At 32.2% G+C, this 22,520-nt stretch overlaps 1 protein-coding gene across 1 annotated transcript; it reads left to right on the plus strand.

The window, feature by feature from the left end:
* Window positions 1–12,606: 12,606 nt before the first annotated feature.
* Window positions 12,607–13,587, plus strand: LOC306662863 (olfactory receptor 6C4-like; the record flags this gene model as incomplete). Its single annotated transcript, XM_079143051.1, has 1 exon — window positions 12,607–13,587. Exon 1 carries the CDS (start codon window positions 12,652–12,654, stop codon window positions 13,585–13,587), a length of 936 nt encoding a protein of 311 aa, XP_078999177.1. The 5' UTR covers window positions 12,607–12,651.
* Window positions 13,588–22,520: the final 8,933 nt, after the last annotated feature.

Here is a 22,520-nt window from a genome sequence, read left to right on the forward strand (position 1 = left end):
ATTAACATACGCTTCTGTTAATTTTATTACTTTTCCTTTAAGTGGTAGTCACTCTTCATCATTTTTTGTATTTGCAGAAAATGTAAAAGTCACTAAATATTTGCAACTTGTGGTGACTATTTTAGTTTAATTGTGATATGCTAAGGTATATATTTATTGAGTGCAATGGAAATTCAAGGTTGGACATATCTGTTTCTTTATATCTTCTTTAACTTTCTTTTAGTTTTTAAAGCTTAACTAAAATATTCTTAAATTAATATCAACTAGCCATCTGGCAAGACTCTATCACAATATTTTTCTACTAGTTGGATGTGACTCATGAGTAGGTTGTGAGGTTGTAAAAAAACAACTTAGTAGTGTATGTGTAGGTGTTTATAAACTAGCACAGTAAAAATGCAGAGCATTATGTGAAAAGACCTTATGTGAAAAGATAGCAAATGCTATCTAAATGTTTAATAAAATTCTCACAGTAATAGAGAAAATATATAGTAGATAGTCCATATTAGAATGGTATGTTTTAGTACTATATATACAGTACTGATGGAAAAATAAAGCTAATTTCTTCCTGTTAGATGCAAGCAAAAATGTTTATAAGTACCTATTGAGTCTACTGTGTAATTTATACTCTGAGACTGAACATAATTATGTTTCAATTAGTTTTATTAAAATTGATAAAAAATCACAGAACCATAAAGTCTTCATGGGACTCATTTTTAGGTTCAATTTATTGCTTTTTTCCATGAAATTTCTAGGAGCTGGTTAATAGCATCAATATTATGCTATGAAAAGATTTACTTGTTGAATTATTTTCCTAAATAAGTATCATCTAACTTACATTTTCATTACAGAAACTTTGGAGTTTTCTTTGGAGCAAATAGTTTCTTCATTGTTTTTATAATAGTAATAGTAATACTATTGACTTTTTGGTTATAGTATAAAAACACTTTTCAAGGCATCCTTCCTAAGTGGAAAATTCCAGAAGCTACTTTTGAATGTTTACCTGCATAATATTATTTACAAGCAATTCTGAAAATGTCCTTGAGTTTCAAATGATGCTTTCAAAGGTCAAACCTGGCACAGCTAGATTATTGGTTAGAAGATCAGTTTGATTACACATTATCCAATCCTGTTACATATATGGGAGTTGAGGTAATAGGAAAAATTTGTTTACAATTTCAATGTGCTTAAAAAATTCCATCTTCAATTTATTTTACAGGCGCTCAAGTTAAATTAGTGAATATAATCTGATATACAGCTTTATACTTGTATTTTAACAGATACTAAATAAAACCATCCTAAAGGTGTTCTAATTTTGAAGACAAAATGAAAGAACAATTAAAAAATAAAATTATGTAATCAAAGTGATTAAGCAAAATTTTGTACTGCTAAAATCAATGTTATAAAAATAAAAAGCCATCCACACTTATAAGCTTATATTATAAATGAATCTTGACAGATTCATGGATTTTCAGATAATGAAGAGAATAGAAGTTCATAAAATAGGGTTATAATAGGACTTGACTGTGGAATGAAACTACAGACTTGGTAGTTGGATATTCATAAATTTGAATTCAGAACTACTGAGTATCCTCCATGAGAGTGAACTCGTGTAATTTCTCTTTGTGCTGAGACAGTTCAGTATATTCAGAAATGAGTGGGAAGTGACAACATGGGGCTATTTAGCTTCTGAAACTCCTATTTCATGAGACTTGGTGGAAGGCAGAGACATTTCCTCCAAGGAGATGTGAAGGACAGATACGTATTTTACCAGATATCTTACAGATAATTTTGGGATATGTAACCTAAACCCAATAATCATATTCTTACATACGGATGCAAGGAAATGAGTTTGCAGGGATTCACGTGATGCCAGTGTTTCCGAGAGTCCATGAGCAATGAAGACAGCCCTGCCATGGTGCTTCTCAATGTCCAGTATTGGAAGGGCAAACCTAAGATGTAGCCAAACCAGTGCTGTTCACAACAGTTCTACCATGTGATTTTGGTCTTTGCAAGTGGTCCTGTGCTACCAATTCTTCTATTCCCTTCCCATTTTATGTGTGCTCCTCAGTATTTTTTCAACATTTTTTTCCCTGTGTAAGTCAGTAAGACTGTTTCAGTTTTTTGACAATGAAGAATCCTGATGGATACAAAACTACACATGGAGAAATACATATCACTTGCAAGTTCAATTAAAATGGCTCACACAGAAAAGTCTTTTGGAAGGTACAATATGAGTCTAAAGGCAAACATAATTTAAACACATACACACACAAACACACACATACATGCATGCCATCATGATATGTAAAGATAGGACTCCATTGTAAATTAGACAGGAATACTCTTCTGTGTGTATGTTTTGGGAGTATCTGGACAGGGTGCAGAAACAATTTTTAAAAGGGTCTTTGAATTTGGATCTAAATGCTATAACAGTATTTTAATTTTCAAGATAAGTTGGATTTGTTTTCTTTATATGCAACCATGGGAAAATTTGTGGAAAAATGGTTGATAGAGAGAAAAAGAACTTATTTTTCATAGTACAAAAACTCAGATCTATTTCTTATTATTTCATTCATTGTTTTACTAACTGTGGTCAATTTGGAAACTATCTGAGAATCACTTTCATCATCTATAAAGGAGAAGATTCTAAAACTATAAGATACTAAATTTTGACAACAATAAATAATAACATGGATTATTAATGGCAGAATCGTTGGGAGATGGGTTGGGAGTATTCATGACAAATTTGCAAAAGTTGTTTAGCTAAACAAGAAGCATGTGCTCTGATTATACACAGAAGGCAACGTAATTAATTTAAGATGAGGTTCTATTGACTACTAGGATGGGTACTAAATCCAATGATTAATAACCATAAATAAAGAGAGATATTTGGAGATAGACTTATGGAGAAGACAGACATGTGAAGGTGGAAGCAGAAATTGTATAAATACAGCTGTGAAACACAGATACCAGGGACTATCAGTCACCTCCAGAAGACTGGAGAGAGGGATGGAATATTTTCTCTTGAGTTTCCTAAAGAAATTGAATAAAATTGTGGCATTTGCAGGTAAATGGATGGAGTTGGAGATTATCATGCTACGTGAAATAAGCCAATCCCCCAAAACCAAAGGCCAAATGTTTTCTCTGATAAGTGGATGCTGTTACACAAGGCGCATGGGAGGGGGTAAGGGAAGAATGGAGGAATGTTGTACTCTGTAGAGGAAAATAAGGGGAGGGGAGTAGGGGGAAGGAAAGATGGTGGAATGAGTCAGACATCATTACCCTATGTACATGATGATTACACGAATGGTGTGACTCTACATTGTGCACAACCAGAGATGTGAAAAGCTGTGCTCCATTTGTGTACAAGGAATCAAAATGCATTCTACTGTCATGTATAACTAAATAGAACAAACAATAAAAAGAATTAAAAACATGTGGTAGATTGTTCATGAAATAAAAATATGGTTTGAATGAGTAAAAAAAATCTGATCCCTGATGATATCTTAATTTCAGACTCCTAACCTTCTGAACTGTGAGAGAATAAATTTCTGTTTTTTTTTCTTTGAGTGTGGGTGTGGGCAGGTTTACTGAGGATCAAACCCAAGGCCTCATTCTGGGCAAACACTCCACCACTGAGATATCATTTTATAATATGATATAGATACTATGAAATTCCTATAAATAAGTTAATTTTCACAGACATTGAACATATGGTCATGAACATACCACATTAGATCTTAAAATTTAAGAAGCTAACAATGAGGTAACTCTATTATTTAACCTATAGGTCAGAATCAAGTTTCACCAACTTTCCCACTCATGTTTTTTTGGCCCAGGATCCAATCCAGGATTATCTGTTATATTTAGTTACAAGTTCACTGTAGTCTTCAGCCTGCAATGGTCCCTCAGTCTTTCTATGTCTTTCATGACCTTGTCACTTTTGGAAAACACTACCATTTATTTTTAGAATAATAGAAAATCCTTAAGTTTGGTTTTTCTGATTAGATTCTGTTATGATTAGATTCTGTTTATGCAATTTTGCATAATTGTCACAGAACTGATGGTATGTCCTTAATACTATATATGATATAAATTAATTACATATCATATAAGGTAAACAAGTAGCACAATATAATAAATATGAATGATAACTTTATACAATCCAACTCTGACATCTAAATTGACAAACTATTACAAGATTAGAAATTACAGAGTAACGTCTGCCATAATATAGAACAAAAATCCTGAACTAAATCAATTCTAGCAATATAGAAAAAATTTTAAATGTCAGGAAATAGTATTTATTTAAGGAATTTTATGTCAGTTAAAATTTTTTTAATTAATAAAACTATAATTCAGTATATAAACATTAAAATAGATATAGAGAAAGCATTTGCTCAAACAAAATTGTACATTCATTAAATATTAGAACAAAGGTAACCTAGAAATGGAAAACAAAAATCCTCTTAAAACAAAACAAAATTATATCTCAAGTCATTTTTAGAGGTGACATATTGGACACTTTTCTCCTTAACATTGAAGTTAGGTGAGGATTTTCTCACTCAATTTCTAATCAGAGGTATTATCTAGTGCAATAAGATAGGAAATAAAAGTTGAAAAGACTGAAAAAGAAGAAAGAAACCTATTCAATTATAAATATCCTGATTGTTTATGCAGAAATTCTTAAGGGTTCCAAACACAATAAGACAATAATCAATGCCAAGGAAGTTAGATTTGATTTTCCTTTTGATGATAGTATTTGTAATCCTTGGTTTTATAAATTTTAGCTTCTGCACTGCAAAGGAAACAACCAAGTGAAGAGACAATGTACAGGTTGGGAAAAAACATTTGTAAGTGTGATACTTCCTATAAAGGGTTAATATCCAAAATATATACAGAACTCAAACAACCCACAAGCAAGAAAACAACCCAATTTAAAAATGGGCAAAAGACTTTTTCTCAACAAAAAGATTCAAATGGCCAACAGGAGAAAAAGAAATGTTCAACATCAGTACTCATTAGGGAAATGTAAATAAAAACCACCATATCACCTCATATTTATCAGAAGACTATTATCAAAAGATGAAAGATAACAAGTATTAGTGAGGAAATGGAGCTTCGATTAGAAGGAATAATCCAGTATCTGAAGTTCTGGGAAACATATTCAAGAAAAAAAATGTAGGAAAGAATGACTATCTTAACATTAATCAAGTGGATTTCACAGCAAAAAATATTAGGCAAAGGAAGGTCATTTCATAATTAGGAAGAGGTCAGTTCATTAAAAGAATTTCCTAAAAGTTTAAGGCACCTAGTAAAATAATTTTAAAGTACATTAAATAAAAAATGAAGGAATCAAAAGAAGAAAAATAAATACAGCCGCCATAATTTTAAGCAGATATTTCAGTTCCCAACTTTGTTTCAATAATAAATGGAATACTTGGGAAATGATAAAAATATAGAAGAACTGAACACCATCAGTCAACTTAATTGATTGACGTTTGTAGGAATTTCCCTCAAAGCACAACTGACTCAAGAAGAAATATATGACATGAACTGTCATTTATAGGAGGATATTGTATTACTAATTAAAAACTTTTCCAACTTCTATCCTATAAGGCCTCACTGGCAAACTGCTATTACACATTTAAAGAAGAAAAAAATATCAAATTAAAAATTACCAAATCATTCTATGAGGCCTGCTACTCTTACACTGAAATGATGAGAAAACAGTAGAAAAAAAAACTAGAGTGAAACATGTCTCATGAGCAGATGTGCAAAAAATTATTATAAGATTGTTAGCACATCAAATTTAACAATATACAAAAGGGAAAATGTATTATGATAGAATCAAGTTCTCTGGGAATGCACATTTGATTTACTATTGGAAATTAAATAATGTGATTCATCATGTTACCAGAATAACAAAACTTCATGCTCATCTTAGTAGAGCTGATAAAACATTCACAGAAATCAATAAATAGGTTACTTAAAAACTCTCAGCAGAATACAGAGAAAACTTCTTCAAACTGTGATATACAGCCCAATACAAAAACACAAAACTAAAACAAAAACAAAAAAAACCTATTGCCATCACCATACTTCATAGTGAATATGAAAGATTTTCCCCCTACAATTTAAAACAAGGCAAGGATATCTAACAACACCTTTTTAGTTTAGCACTCTAATTAAGATATTATTGCAAAAAAAAGTAAAGAAAGAAAAAAGTTTGAAAAAATATCCAGTTTCAAAAGAAAGAAGTAAAACTCTTCATTCACAGACCCCACGATCATTTGTGCAGAAAAATCCTAAGGAATCTACAAAAGAGCTTCTAACACTAACAGGTGAGAGTAGAAAAAAAATAGGATAAAAAGCCAACATAAAATAATTAATTTACTCTATTAATTGTGCTTCTTTAAAGCACAATAATAAAATAAAGTTATAAAAATACCAGTTGCAATAATAAAAAAGGTGACATACTTATGGATATATTTACAAAATATCTTCAACACCTGTACCCTGAAAACTAAAGAAAAGAAAAAATTCTGAGGGAAATTAAAGAGGGAGGAGATTTCTGCCTATATGAAATGTTGATGAGGATGTGGAGAACATGGAACTCTCATACAGAGCTGTACAGAATGTTTAATGTTAGTATCACCTTGGGAAATAGTTTGGTAGTTTCTTTACAAAAGTTAAAAATATACCTATTCTACTCGATAGCCCAGTCATTCCACTTTTCAGTACCTTCCCAGGAGAAATGAAAACATCTGTGTACCAAGAAACTTTTACAATATATTAATAGTAGTTTCATTTGCAATAGCTACAAACTGGAAATTCCTTTTGTCCCCTTAAAAATAACTTACCTATTTGTTGTGTTTGCATGTGTATCCACATTAATTAATTAGTGCTATTAATCAGAATAATTTTTCAAGTAGAGATTACAAATTTCCTTAAATGTGTACTGTTGAATGGGCAATGTTATAGTGAAACCTATTTCCTTAACTAAAAACTTAGGGGAACTTTTCAGATTTGTGTATTTGAAATTCTTGACATAAATCAAGTATTTATTTGGAGTTTGTGCAAGCTGTGCAAGTATTTTGGGGTTGACCTGAGAAATGAAATAGTTCTTAACAGAGGCGTTTAATCCCTTAAAAAAGTTTAAGGCAATATGACATGCTGAAATATTGAAACCTAGAGAAAAATCAATATGCAATAAGATTCAGAAAAACATAAGATCCATTTAATACATATTCATAGCATTTTAATATGTGCTAGTCATATTTTAAAGTCCTAGAATATAGCATTTACAAAAAGTGGAGCTTAAAAATTGGTGAAAATTATAGACAATAGACACATAAAAGTATACATAATTTAGGAATGATGTGTACAAAAATATGTACTTTGTATGAAATATAAAGGAAGTTAAGGTGTTAGTGACCTAGCAGTGGCTGTCTTGAATAGTATTGTCAGGAAAACTTCTCCTGAGACTTGCACAATTCTGAGAACTGAAGGACATGAGGAAACTTAGTCACGTGATGGTCTAGGAAAAAGACATCCCTGAAACAACGGTGTAAAGACAAGAACCTCAGACAAGTTAAATTGAACGAGTTTAAAGAGCAGAATCTTGTCAACTGGGGAGTGTGCAAGCATATTTATAGCCAAGGAAGTGGAAATGAAATAAACCCTGATTGGCTGAAGTCCAGCATATGCCTTCTTTAGACATGTGTTGACAGCCTTCAGTCCTTATTGGATGAAGGTTTGCTGTTATGATTGGCTGAGACTCTGACAAGTTTTAAGAACATACTCTTCAGTTAGGTTACCTTACACATTGAGGTACAGTTCAGTATGTATGGAGGCAAGTTTAGGTCAAACTCAATTCAATTTAACTGTAATTGCAGAGACTATGAATTGGCAATGAGCTTGGGTGACCAAGGAATAGGAAGATATGAAGTTACATAGAATATAATAACCAAAATAGCCTGAGTGAATAAATTTTAAATAGAAATAGAAGCAAGAGTTGGCAGAAAATACAATCTGCTTATATTACAAGTCAGGACTGCTTTCTCGTTCTTATCTCTAATTTGACCTATGCTTGCTGGGTCAGAAAGTCAGATATTTCTGGACATTTTGAAGCCAATTGTGATTTTTGCCTTTTTAAATTCCTATTTCCTGAGCATTATAAGAAACTTTTTTGAGTAGCTTATTATTTAGAGAACAGATTCTAACATACTACAGTTTCCATGTACCCCTCACTCTACTTCCCTTATATTATAATAACATAATAATATGATTGTCAAAAACAAGAAATGGGTGAAATGCTATTGATTAAAATAAAGATCTTTCAATTTCACCATTTTCGCCCCTAATGTCCATTTTCTGTTCCAAGATCCATGTTATGTTTCGTTGTTTTTTTTTTTTTTTTTTTTTTTTTCTGTTCTTCTTGGTCTTCTCCAATATGTTCTTCAGTCTTTACTTGTGTTTTATGATTTTGACATTTTTGAAAATGTCAGATCAGATATTTTGTAGAAGGTCCTTTGACTTGAGTTGGGCTGGAGTGTTTACATGATTGGAATGAAGTTATGTGTTTGCCACAATTACTATAGAAATATTGTGTTTGCATCACACCAAAAGGTTCATGATGACAGTAAATCTTATTACTGATTATTCAAATTGTGATCACTTGTTTAGGGTGATGTCCCTAACTTTTCCACACTATAAACTTACTATCCTGTTGTTTTAGTTGCCAATATATATAAGATTATATACATAAGAGAGTTTGAGGGAATGCAAATCCCGTTCTTCAAATTTACATTCACAAATTTTAGATATTGTCTGCAAAAATTTTAATGAAATAGAGTTCTTTTCTTTTTCCTCTTTCCTTCTAATTCACTAATTGATATTTCACTGTAAGAAACAGTCCTTTTGCCATCATTTCTTTAATTATTCAAGAAGAATCGATGTAGGCATATTTATTTTATCCTATGGGTTACAATTTGACACTCTAATTACGTATTTTATTGCTCAAATTGGTCTCACTTTGGACAGTATGAATTCCTTAAAGTTGGCTGCTGTGTTTTATTGCTGAGTTTTGAGAAACTCTGTAATTTTAAATGACTAAAAGATGTTGCAGTACCACTGTATTTTGCCACCACAGCATTGGAGACCACCGCTTCTCCATGAAACTATACAAGGACTTATAAATGGAAGTAAAGTTTCATTGATTTGAAATGCTGATGGAAAAAAATAAATGCCTAATAATATAACTATTGGTTGTAAGAAAACAACTTATAGTGAGTTAGTTTGTGTTTTTCTGATTCTTTTGAAATCTCTTATGAAAAATTTTGACAATTCCTTACATTTCCACCACCATACACTAACTGTTATGGAAACTTGTGTTTTTTCAGTGCTCATACATACTTTTTTTGATATGAAAATTAAACTTTCAAAGCTAAGGATAGAAGGGGAATACGTAATTTTGTGTATGACAGAGTTGGTTTGAAGAGATAAAGTAAATGAAATGAACATTTTTATATAATCTTCATATTTATCTCATCTTCATGTAAATAGCTTGCTAAGATTTTTACCTTCTGATGGCTCAGGGACCATTTCCCAATGGGTACTAAATCTGTATATGCAGTTCAACCACAAAAGGACCTAATTTGGAACCAAGCAGAACTAGTTCATCTGACTGAGGTAGGAGAGGGTCCATGGTGGCTGAATTTAACTAGTGTTTTATATTTTCTTTACTGCTTTGTTGACTTTTTAAATCTTTGTAGACATAACTGCACACACAGTTTTTTAAAAAAATTTCTGACTGATTTGTAGAAATATAAATAAAATCCAACACAAAATTTTTATAATATACATGTATTTTAGATAGATTTTGCACCATACTCAGCACAATTAGAGTGAAAGAAGTAAAATAAATCAAATTACATTTTTCCTGTTTTCATTAATCTCATTTTTACTTCCCAATTATATTTTGTTAACTTTTCTCCTAAATTTAACCTAGAAAAATGCTGCACACTAAAAGGTAATTCTTAGAGATTCAAGGTTCACTACATAAGGAGACAGAAACTAAACATGAGAGTTATGTAATTCATTCTGAAGATGATTTCACCTTGGGATAAATAATTCACAATTAAATTTGTCCTGCAAAGTTTGGGAAATGTCTTCCATGTCCATTTAACCATGAATAAAGCTTCTTTCTTAAAAAGTCAGTATCCTAGCAGTAGAGCTTTGGAAGACAATTATTTTTTGTCAAATAAACTCAATTTGATCATTTTATTATTTTATTATATATATATATAACATCAGTATACATATAACCATATATTATTACGTATGTATAACATCTTTATCATGAAGAACTATTATTTCTTAATATTCTGAAACACATTTAATATAAATTTCTTATGTAAAATTTCTGTTCATCTTTAATTGAATAGATATTAAGATAACATTAATATAAAATGTTTTGTTCATTTTTGATTCCTCATTCATTTATTCATTTAGTAAACTGAAGAATCATTTATGAAGGTATTTTGTCAAAAACAAATTAAACAAGGGAAATTTCAGAATATTAATATTTTTTAGTGAATGCAATTTTTGATTTCTTTCTAAGTTAAAGTTTTAAATATAAACTAATATTTAGGATCTCAAACCAAAAGACATAAATTAATTTCAAATTATGTGAAACACTAGTTATTTTCATGTAGTAGCAAAAAAATCATTACTGATTGATTAAATCTCCAATATTTATTTGACTGAGTTTTAATAATACTATAATTAATAAAATATTTGTCATAGTGTGTTATGATTTAATATTTCTCAAAATATAAAAACCTTTTAAAAAATTTATTACTTGTACATAATTTTAAATTTTCCTCTTACGCTATACTCATTATAAATTGTATGAGATAATATATTCAGACATACATATCATGATTTCAGTTAACAGTTCATTTTATATTGTTGGTACAGTAATTCAGATTATTTACTAATGTAATAATTTACTTTTTTATTAGATATCTTTCCACTGTTGTTGGTGCATTATAATTTTACACAATAGTGGGGTTTGTTATAATAATTTTTTTGTTTACACTAACTACATAGCATATGATAGCTTTTAAAAATATTAATATATTTGATTCTTACAACTAACTTGTGACTTTTTAATGAAAATGATTATTCTCTAAACAGTAATTATTGCTCATGTTGTAATATTAGGAATTTTGAAATTTTCTGGATATATTTCTACTAGGTAGTTTTCCTGATTTGGCAAAAACTGCCTTTTTTGTCCGTATTAAAGATTTTTGGAATTTTTACCTTCATAAAGATAAAACGTGTGACTATTGTTTACCTATTGCATATTATACTATGAGACTACAATAATACATGTGGTGAACCAATTGTTAAATAAAAAGTACCTTTGTAATCTTTTCAGTAAGAAAAGACTTCTCATCAATACCTTTCATGGCACATGCTGGAAAATTTTAAAAAGAAAATTCTGAAGTATTGTATGTATGAACTTAATTGGGGATTGTTGTTTGAATAAAAATAGGGTATGTGCTTAAAGAGAAGTCAAAACTCTATTTTGCACTAAAAATTTGACCAAACCTGTAAAATTTTTCAGTCCCTTATAAAAGATAGAATGCAATAGAAGCCTATTCTTGTGGGTAACTTACTTATTTTGGAGTTGAGCACATAAGTATGTATATCTGATATAACTAGAAAATAATTTGTCTTTATGACTCAGTGTTATGTGGTGGTACATGCTGATAAAGAAAATGGAGAAACAATTATTATTGGATTTGTTAGAGAAAATTGTATGGAGAACTGAACTTGAATTGACTCTTTAAGGCATTTAAATGTGTTAAAGGGGAGATCATGTATGGAGCATCATAGCACAATCAGTGAAATTATTTTGATTTACTCTTTTTTTGAGGGCTAATTAATTCATATGCCTATATTAAATGTCCACAACATTTATTGAGTCTTTGCCATATCCCCAGAACTGTAGTTAATATTAATGCTGAACATTTTATTAAGAATTAACAGAAAACTCTATGCAGCCTTTGAGCTTTAGTAGGCCCACAATTATTGCTATTCAAAATGACATAGTGAAAATAAATAAAAAATACAAAACAATAAAAGGAAGGATTCAACCAAATTAAATTTTACATATATAGTTAATACTTTGTGTTTACTTTGTCAACTGATCAATTGAGACTTAAAAAGCTAATTGAAAAAAAAATTCTCAAAACTTTCTTTAAAGTTATTTTAGATATGTCTTTGCTCATGTGGCAACAGCCAATAACTTAGGAAAATCAGAATGGAAAAAACAAGAATAAAAATATAAACAAGGAATAACATGGCAAAAAATAAACATCAATACAATTTAGAAGAAATATTGAGACTGTCCCTAAGAAGCAGGACTTTTGTTGTTTATGAAATAAAATAGGTAAATGTGTTAATTTGTTGTTGTTGTTCAGATACAATTCATTTTCAAAATTAAGTGTAGAAAAAGATTCAGAATTTAAAAATTTACTTTTAATTGTTTGGTGGCCTGATTTTATATTTCAATCAAAATTTAGGAATTTTGGTTTTATTTCAGTTTTTGTTATTCTCTACCTTGCTTCCCTTAAGTTAATGATGGAAAATCAAACATCAGTAGTAGAGTTCATTCTTCTCGGATTGACTAACGATGTCAAGTTGCAGGCTGTGCTTTTCCTTTTTCTACTACTAACCTACATCTTCAGTATCATGGGAAACTTGACCATCATTATTCTGACCCTGCTGGATTATCGCCTACAGACTCCCATGTATTTCTTCCTCCGAAATTTTGCACTTTTGGAAATATCTTTTACTTCTGTCTTTGTTCCCAAAATGCTAGTCAATATTGGGACTGGAGATAAGACTATCTCCTTTGCTGGTTGCTTCACTCAGTATTTTTTTGCAATCCTTCTGGGAGCAACTGAATTTTACCTCTTAGCGGCCATGTCCTACGATCGCTATGTGGCCATTTGCAGACCCCTGCATTACACAACCTTAATGAGCAGGAGACTTTGCACTGGACTCGTGTTCTGTTCTTGGTTCTCTGGATTTATAGTTGTCATTGTGCCACATACAATGACTCTCCAGCTGCCTTTCTGTGCATCCAACATCATCAATCATTATTGCTGCGACTACACTGTGCTGTTGCACTTATCCTGTTCAGACACATATTTCATAGAAGTGATTCAGCTTGTCCTTGCTGCAGTCACCCTCATCTTCACCTTGGTGCTGGTGATTCTTTCCTACACATACATTATCAGAACCATTTTGCGATTCCCTTCTGTTCACCAAAGGAAAAAAGCCTTTTCTACCTGTTCCTCTCACATGATTGTGGTCTCGCTTTCGTATGGAAGCTGCATCTTTATGTATATAAATCCTGTTAAAGATGCAGCAACTTTTAACAAGAGAGTGGCTGTTCTAAATACCTCCATTGCCCCTCTGTTGAACCCATTCATCTATACTCTAAGGAACAAGCAAGTGAAAATAGCCTTCAAAGATTTGGTAAGTAATATAATTTTTTCAAAAAAGTGAAACTGTTTCAGGTTCATTATTACTAAATGTTTAGAAGACCACAGTTGTATATTATTGTAACTTAAATATATTTCCTACATTATGTAATTAATATTCCTATTTGTACACTGAAACAGTAAAATTATTTAATGAAGCCAATTTTTAAAATTTTAATGCTCCTAAATAAATCCTAGATCTGTGTGTATGTGTGCATTACCTCTTAGCATTTCATTGCTATTTTTCTTTATTTAGACCTCACTTTTAGTAAAAAAGTGGAATAAGGTCAGAATTGAGAATATGACATATTAATTTGTTTTTAAAACATTGACATTTGGTCTTTGATCTCTTTACTTCATTAAATTAACAAGCTAAGGAAACTTAACTTATTAATAACAGTATTTGGTGAATTCATACAAAGGTTATTTTCAAATTTAAAATTTAGATTTAAATTTAGTCTTTTTGCAATAAGTACTTAATGCATACTTAGGCACACTCAATATTTGAGATAAGAAAATTCTGAAAAAACGGAAAATCATGTGTTTGTTTTAATATCTATGGGAAAATACTATGTGGTGACTCACATGCAGAATAAACTCCCTGAGCTAATCTATGAAAGAGAGGAAGGAATGCTTCAAGCTTGATGTCATTAGAAGCACATCTTCCAGGAAAATTTCATATAATTTGTTGTTATGCCTGCTCATTCATTAAATGCTATTGTGAAATAAATACCTATTAATATTATTTGTAGGTATTAATGATTTTACAGGTTTAAATTATATTCTTTTTAAATCTTTCATCATATTAAGTCTGGAGTGTTCATTATAGTTTTGACTGGAATGTTCCCCCAAAGGCTCATGTGCTAAAAAGGTTTGGTTCCCATAGTAGCAATGTTCAGAGACTGAGGCTTTGGGGAAGTGATTAGATCATGAGAGTTTTGACCTCATTGATGGATTAATCCACTGAGGGACTCGTAGCTGAATGAATTATTGTGAAGTGGTGGAAAATGTGGGAGGTGGAACCTAGTTGAAGGAAGTGGATACTTCAGGGTGTGGGGCTATATCTTATTGTTGAATCCTTCCTCTCTCTGTTTCTCTTTCCCTCCCTCCCCCATCTCTTTGCCTTCTAGCTATCATATGAGGTGAGCAACTTTGCTTTACCACGCTCTCACTCATGATCTCTACCATGATGTCTTTCTCACCTCTGGTCTATAGCAATGGGACCAGCTGACTGTGGGCTAAAACCTCTGAAACCATAAGTCAAAATAAATCTTTCCTCCTTTCAGTTGTTTTCCTCAAGTATTTTGTCATAGTGATGAAAAGCTAACACAGTCTTTTTAACCTGATTTCCTTAAGCACGGACTGCTTTGCAAGTAAAAGCTACCATTTTGTGAATTTTTTTTGTCTATATTAAAATTTTTGAATTCATGGAACAAATTTATGGTTTGGTTGTTTTAAAATTAAATCATCTAATCCCCAGTACTGCAAAAAAAAGAATTAAATCATTTATAGATATTTCTACTCCTATACTTCAAACATTCACATAGAGTAAAAAGAGTTCTAAATTTTTATTAAAGCATTAGAGTCAGTGTCAAATTTGTACTTTTGAATTGAATTTTCCATTGAGTAATAATGGAATATTAATGCATAGTAGAGATACTAAAAGAATGTTGCTGGGAACTATAAAGGAAAAAGTTGATTCAAAATGTAGAATTTGACAGTTCTTGTATGCCCAGTCATACTTACATAAAGAATCATCTAAATCTCTAACATATAACTGATATAAGCGAGGTAGTTAATTTATTACTTTGTGGTTATGACAGGCAGTTGAGTTGTGAAGTGCACTCATTTGTTGTTTTAAATACCATACTCAGTGCATTAATCAAGTCATCACAAGTGTTGTTTCATCCTGTGATGGTTGTTCAATTTCAAAAGATAGATTAACAAATTATACATAGTGAGGCATTTGAATAACAGAGAGGATTTCCTTTAAAACACACAAATGCACACAAACACAGGTTTTAAAAGCCCATTCAGAGTAGCCTACTTAGTGCACACTATATCTAGTGTTTTGAAATATCATGCTGAACTCCACTAGTATGTACAATTAATACATGTTAATAAAAATGAAATAAACTGAAACTAAGACTTTATCTGAAGGAAAACTAGTATATCAACTAATAAAAATTGCAGAAAATATGAATTAGTCATAGCATTCTATTTGCATGAGATCCTTAACAGCCAGAAATTCTTTGAATCTGCAAAGCAGTTATTAATGATATTCAAAATCAAATGCATGTTGCAGTTCAGCTTCCAAATCATTTAGGAAATAATAATGAATTGTGGATTACACATTTATTAGTAAATATTTTGTTTGTTTTTGAGACTTTGAAACTCAGCAATATGTATGAGATGCATAATCTTATTATTCACAAGATAGAATATGTACTATATTCCATTGTGAGAATATGTTGAGTATATATATTTATTTATTTTCAGGTTTTCTCTGAAATGTTTTTAATGTTGACAATATCTTTAAAACTGCTTTGCGAAGTGGTTTCTGTTAGGGCGCTAAAGTATTGAGACATCAGGAAAGGCCAAGTATAAGTCAGGGGAATAACTTTATCAACAAAAATAGTGACTCAAATATGTAGCACTCTGTGAGAAATCACAGAGATTAGTATCACCCTTAGGATCTTGAAAGATATTGGTGCCATTCTTACCATTCCTCTGTTCAATTTGCAGTATTTGGTCTATGGAGAGGACTGATGAATCCTGGAGGGTGTCAATAAATTATCATAAACTTCATCAGGTGTTGGCTTCAATTGCTGCTGCTACTCAAGATGCAGTTTTATGGCTGGGAAAAATCAATATATCCCCTGGAACCTTCATATGAATGTTTTTCTTTATATCCGTCATTAAACATCGAAGAAACAGCTGACTTTCAACTGGAAAGAGCAGTGCAACAACAGTTGCCCCACCCTACCATATCTACTCTAGTCCTATGTCATGATCTAGTCTTTAGGGAAACTGATTGCCTTTCACTTCTTTAGAACATGACACTATTTCATTTTATTGATGACAATATTCTGAATGGACTTTAGTGAATAGATGTAGCAAGGGATAGTAAGCACATGTGAAATACCTTTGTTACTAAAGTGTGAGAAAAACTGTTATGATTAAGGGATCCATTATTTCAGTGAAATTTCTGAAGTTCCATTGGTCTAGAGAATGTTGAGATAGCTCTTCCACAGTGCTACGCTAATACATGTAGTTCCTCCTATTACTGAGAAAGTGTTATACCACCTACTAGGCATCTTTGGACTTTGGAGTAATTCATACCACATACTTCTTTGACACATAAAAATGCTTCTTTTGGGTGGGATCCGGAATAAAAGAAGCCTTTGCAAAAGGTCTTGACTTCTATGCAAGATTCTCTGGCACCCAGCAGATTCAACGCAGCTTGCAATATCAGTGTCAGATAGACATGTTGCATGTAAACTTTTGCAGATTCCTATAGGTGAATTGCACTGTGGATACTTAGGATTTTGAGAAAAATCAGGACATCCTCTGTGGATATCTACTGTGCTTTCAAATAGTTGTTTTCAGGTTGATATTGGGACTTAGTAAAGAATGAATGCTTAATCAATTTCTCATGTGATGTTAGATATTCAACTTAAAATGGATATTGTCTGTTCATCTAGTCATACGGCTTGGTAAGCATAAGCAAAACTTCATCATCAAGCAGAAATGAGATCCTGCCCTTGAAGTCATCCTTCAAAACGTGAATGTTGTATATCAGGAAAGAGTATCAGTAAGGTCAGAGGGTACATGAAGCTGAGAGAGGAGGTATAGTTCAGCCCCACATGATTTACTACTACTGCAATAGCCACTTCCTTTCAATTCATATCTAAGTCTTCATGGGAAATCACATGTGGCTCAATTGCCTTATGAAGGGTATATTCATGACAGTGATGGGGACTATGGGTAGCTTTAACAGCATGGATCGTCCTTCCTCAAGTCCGCTATAACTACTTGTTACTGCTGAAAGTCAAATCTAGAAGGAACACACTCTTACACTGAGTACCTGATACACCTGATTGGATCCTTAAGGAAATCAATCATTTACTTCGGTCTCTTGAAAGCAAGGCAAGAGATTGATCTTGATTGGAATCGACAAATATCCTGGGTATGAATTTGTCTTCCATGACTATAGGACTTCAGATATTCCCACTATCAGAGGCCTTGAATATTGGCTGATCCATTGATATAGGATCCAACACAATACTACATTGCACTTGGGACAATTTTCATGAAGGGGATGTGGTATTAGACATAAGAGCCACTGTCTGATTATATAGTCATCCATAGAAGCTGACCTAATAAAATAATGGAATGATAAATGAAGGCACAATTGAAGTGCTAGAGATGATAATCTGCCCAAAAGTAGCACAGACCTCCTAGGATGTAGTGTTCATCTAGATCAACGGTTAATACTCTATGGGATGGTATACCTTACAGACGGAAAACATAATTCCTGAAACCTAGGGGTCGAAGGAGGAGTGATGTTCTCAATATGACTTCCAGTGACCTGTACCTGGGAACTTTGTATTTTTCATCGTCTATGAAAATCTGGGCTTTCTATGTTTCAAGGCTCTGTTTTTGTTTTTTGTTTTTTTGTCCCCCTGTGTTTTGAGACCTTAGGTTTTTCTCAGAGGAAAAACCCTTCCATTATGCTAACTAAGAAGAGATGTATTGAACTTTATGTTACGGCTGTTATTCAGGAATCTGGATAGCAGATCTCTATGAAAAGTGACAAGCTAGCAAGGAAATGACTCACCATCCGGAAATGGGTGATTGTACTTGATCATTCAAAGGAATTGGGTTTCCTGTTACTTAATAGAAATGAGGAAGAAAAATAATGGCTACCAAGTCACCCTGGTGTCTTGATACTCTTTTGCTCAATTTTGACAATAGGTGGACAATTGTAGTAGCTATGTCCTGAGAAGTGAGTGGGCCTTCAGAAGCTAAGATATCTCACCAAGTAAGTTATCTAGACCAGGAAAAATGAGGAAAATTGAGGTAAAGTAGTAGATGTCTCAGTCAGTTAGGTATGCAGTCACGAAATACCATAGACTGTGTGCTTTAAATAACAAATATTTAAGTGTCTGAAATCTGGTAGTGGCATGCTGGGAGAAGCCTGCCTCCCACGGTTGATGAATGGATGGAAAGGCCCAGGCCAGCTACCAGTCTCTATTTGGGGGGGAAAAAAAAACCTTCAAGGGCATTACAGTCCTGAGCTCTCTGCAGAATCAATGTTAAGGTTTTGTTACAAATGTATCTCAATATTTCCACAGGAACCTGCTTCCTTTACTGTCCCACACTGATCCTGAAATCATTCCCCAATATATCTTCCTTTTATAAATCTATATCTCAAGTCAGCATTTAAAGGAACCTTACTGCAACAGTTGGTATGAGAATAGATGCAATTCTTGCTAGATTCTCACTTAAATACTTAATACATATTTTAAAATACTTAATACATATTTTAATACATATTTTCAGGAAGTAATTCTTGTGACCTAATGGTGTTTAGGTTTATTATTTGCACTCCTGAAATACTTTCTTGGAGTACAGTTACCATATTCAGAGCAAGGTACTGTAAGATAATGTGAGAACGATAGTGCCTATTCTCAAGAATTCAAAACCTAGTGGACTGCAAAACTATATTCATTAGCCATTGTTGACCATGGATTAGGGATCAAGTTTAGATATCATTATCATTATAATTATTTCAAGATAGTGCCTTATACAGAGACTGGAACTGTGTGAATTTTACCTTGTCAATAAACTCTCCATATCTTATAGCTTTGAAGAATTAACTATATGTACAAATAAGAAATTTAAGTAATTTTTCTTATTAACTTGGAAGCTTATAATCTTATCATTTTCTTGAGTTCTTTGGTAAGCTGTTCTTTACCCAAAGAAGGGCAGAGCTTCCAATATTTTTCAGTTTCTTCTTTATTTGGCTATCCAGGCTTAAACTCCAATATTACACTGTTTGCTTGGGAAGAAAAACAAACAAACACAAAAGCAAAATAATTGAGTTTTGAATGGATCTTGTGACTTGGGTTATCAATCAAAAATCTGGATTAGTGAATGAAAGACAAAGATCAAACACATGTACATGACTAATTAGCATGCAAACATTTTTCCTACTAGCAAACACAACCATCACAGAATCTGAACAAAAAACTTGGTGTTTTTCATGTTAATGAAAGATAAATAGAGCAAAGAAGACAGCAGAAATAGATGGGAGTAGTGATATCCTTATTTACCAAGTTGCTACGTGGAATATCATTTCTGCATTCTAAGCCCAAAATGAGACACATAGAAGGTGTGTAAGTAGTCTTTGAAGGGACAGCTAAAATGCCTTTGTAGATCAAGTTCATAAAAATAGAAATATTTGTCATGATAACCCTCTTGTAACTGTTAAGGGAAAACTTGATAAGTCTTGATAAGTATTATAGAAAGTACAATTTTTCTGTTTTTTCATTTTTTCTGCTTACTATATTTCCTTTTCTGCCTGAGGAAAAAAAAACCCAAACAAACAAACACCTGAAAGCCCCTAAGGACTGAGAGATCCAGAGTGTGGCAGAGAGAACACTTATTAGATTTTTTTTTCTGATCTGACTTTGGCCACATGCTCAACTCTAATAGAATCTTTGTTTATAGACAGAATGAGGTTCTTTGCTAAGCCTGGGATAGAAGCATGCAGAAAACCATGAACTTTTCTCAGCAAAGAGTTCAATACCTTGATGATTAAATGTGTTTTATGAGCCCATGCATGAAGTTATTCTGCCAAAAAGCAATAAAAAGTGGCGGAGTGAGAGAGGGTGGTGGGAGGAGAAATATTCTGGGCACAATTAACAACTATCATTTTCAAGGTAGTTTGTACCAGGCCATATGTTAAAAGAATAAGAAGTATCCTTAAGGTACATGATTGCTGTATTATAGAGCTCAGCACTTTTATTTTTGGCATGTTGCCTATATAATAATAATATTTATATGAAACACTACAGTGAATTGGGATATAAGCCAGATGAGGCCACCCAACCCAAAACCTGAAAACAACACTGTCTTGTTTATACCTGTAACCCACATTATCCTGTGGGCTGTTTGGGGAGTGCTGATACCAAGAAGGAACATAACTTTTGGAATCAGGCAGAAATGAATTTGAATTCTGTCTCTTTTACTACCTGGTTATGTGATCCTAGGTTACTTGCAATTCTTAGAAGCTCTCTTTGGTTTAATAAGATAAAATCAAGGCTATTTATGTTAATTTTTTTTCATTGTTTTATTGAAAATTTTATTAGAAAATATAAATATGTAGGATGATGCATTGCATAGATGAATACTCAAGAAATAGCTCTTCTTAGTGAGCCAAATAATATAATCTAGCATATTTCACTACAGTAAACAGCATTTAAGTACTTGGAAGTTTCATAAATAAAAACTGTGCCTGTGGATATTATACTCTTATAATTATCCTTAGTATCAACTGACACAGTTGTAGAAAATTTTTTAATTTTGTTTTACTGCTTCAAATAAATATTACATAAGGCAGTAAAACTTTACATAGAAACAATACAATTTTGACTTTTCCTATTTTTCTATTAATCTTTACTATTGTCATATTTGAAAATATGATAAAGGGGCATTGAAAATTTAATCAAATATGTAAAAAGGAAATTAGAAGATAGTTAAAGAAAGTCACATAAATCAGAATATTAACCATGCTGTTCACTGTTCCGTTCAGCGGAACCAGCGTGAAGAAAGGAGACACCACTGATCTTTAGCTTGACGAGATTTATTGCATCTTCCCTGTTTCTCTGTCTCCTTTGTTCTCTCTCTATCTTCCTTCTTCTTCTCTCTCCCTCTCTCCTCCCCTAGGCTCCTAGCTCATCAGCCAATTATAGCAAAGCTTTCTCTCACACAGGAGAACATGCAGAGGAATGCCAGCATAACATTATATAAATCACGAGCTGTCCATGTGTGGCATGATATTAGATAGCCAATCCTTGACCCTGGCATTAACATGTCATAAATCTCCAAGGAACTAGTAACAGCAAGCAGCCTTTTTGGGGTACTTCCTTATTTTGGTAGCCAGTGCCCTTTGGCTCACTGCCAGGAGCCATCTTGTCCAAGACGGCCCTCAACAGTTCACCTTCTAAATTTTCATAAACCAATTTCTATCACAAAATATTTATTATGAAAATGTATGAGTACACACTGTAGTGTAGATAGACTATTAAGATAGTATAATGAACAACTCTAAGTCCCTCATTTAAATTTATCTATCACAAATGTTTTGTTATTCTTATTTAGTCTCTCTCTCTCCATAATACTTTAGAGCATAATTTTAAACAGCAAAATATCATTTCACCCTTAAATACAGAATTAGTTAACTCTTACAGATAATTTTAAAATATATCTCCAATAATATTATCACATCCTACACATTTTAAAATTATTCAAACATTTAACAAATGCCAACTTTCAATTTCTTTGCTTAAAGTAGTATCAATCTAATATCTGTAAGTTATAGTTGATGGATATGTCTCAATTTTTTTTAACATCTAGAACAATGTCCCCTAATCTCTTTTATTCTATCCTTTTTTTCTTTTTATTTGGGTTCATTTTGACATACTAATACAGGTATGCAATATACTTTGCTCCTATGACTGACAAGTACTTCCTCTTTCCTTTCCCTTCTCCTTCCCTGTGTTCCCTTCCCTCTACTGTGCTGGTCTCCCTTCAATTCATTTACACACACACACACACACACACACACACACTCACATTTTACATTAGTGCTTTAGAGATGAAAGTGGAATTTACTGTGACACGTGTAGATAGACAACACACTTCATCAACTTCATTCCACCATTGCTCCCT

This window comes from Sciurus vulgaris (genome assembly GCF_902686455.1).
Source record: "Sciurus vulgaris genome assembly, chromosome: 5".
Classification (NCBI taxonomy): domain Eukaryota; kingdom Metazoa; phylum Chordata; class Mammalia; order Rodentia; family Sciuridae; genus Sciurus; species Sciurus vulgaris.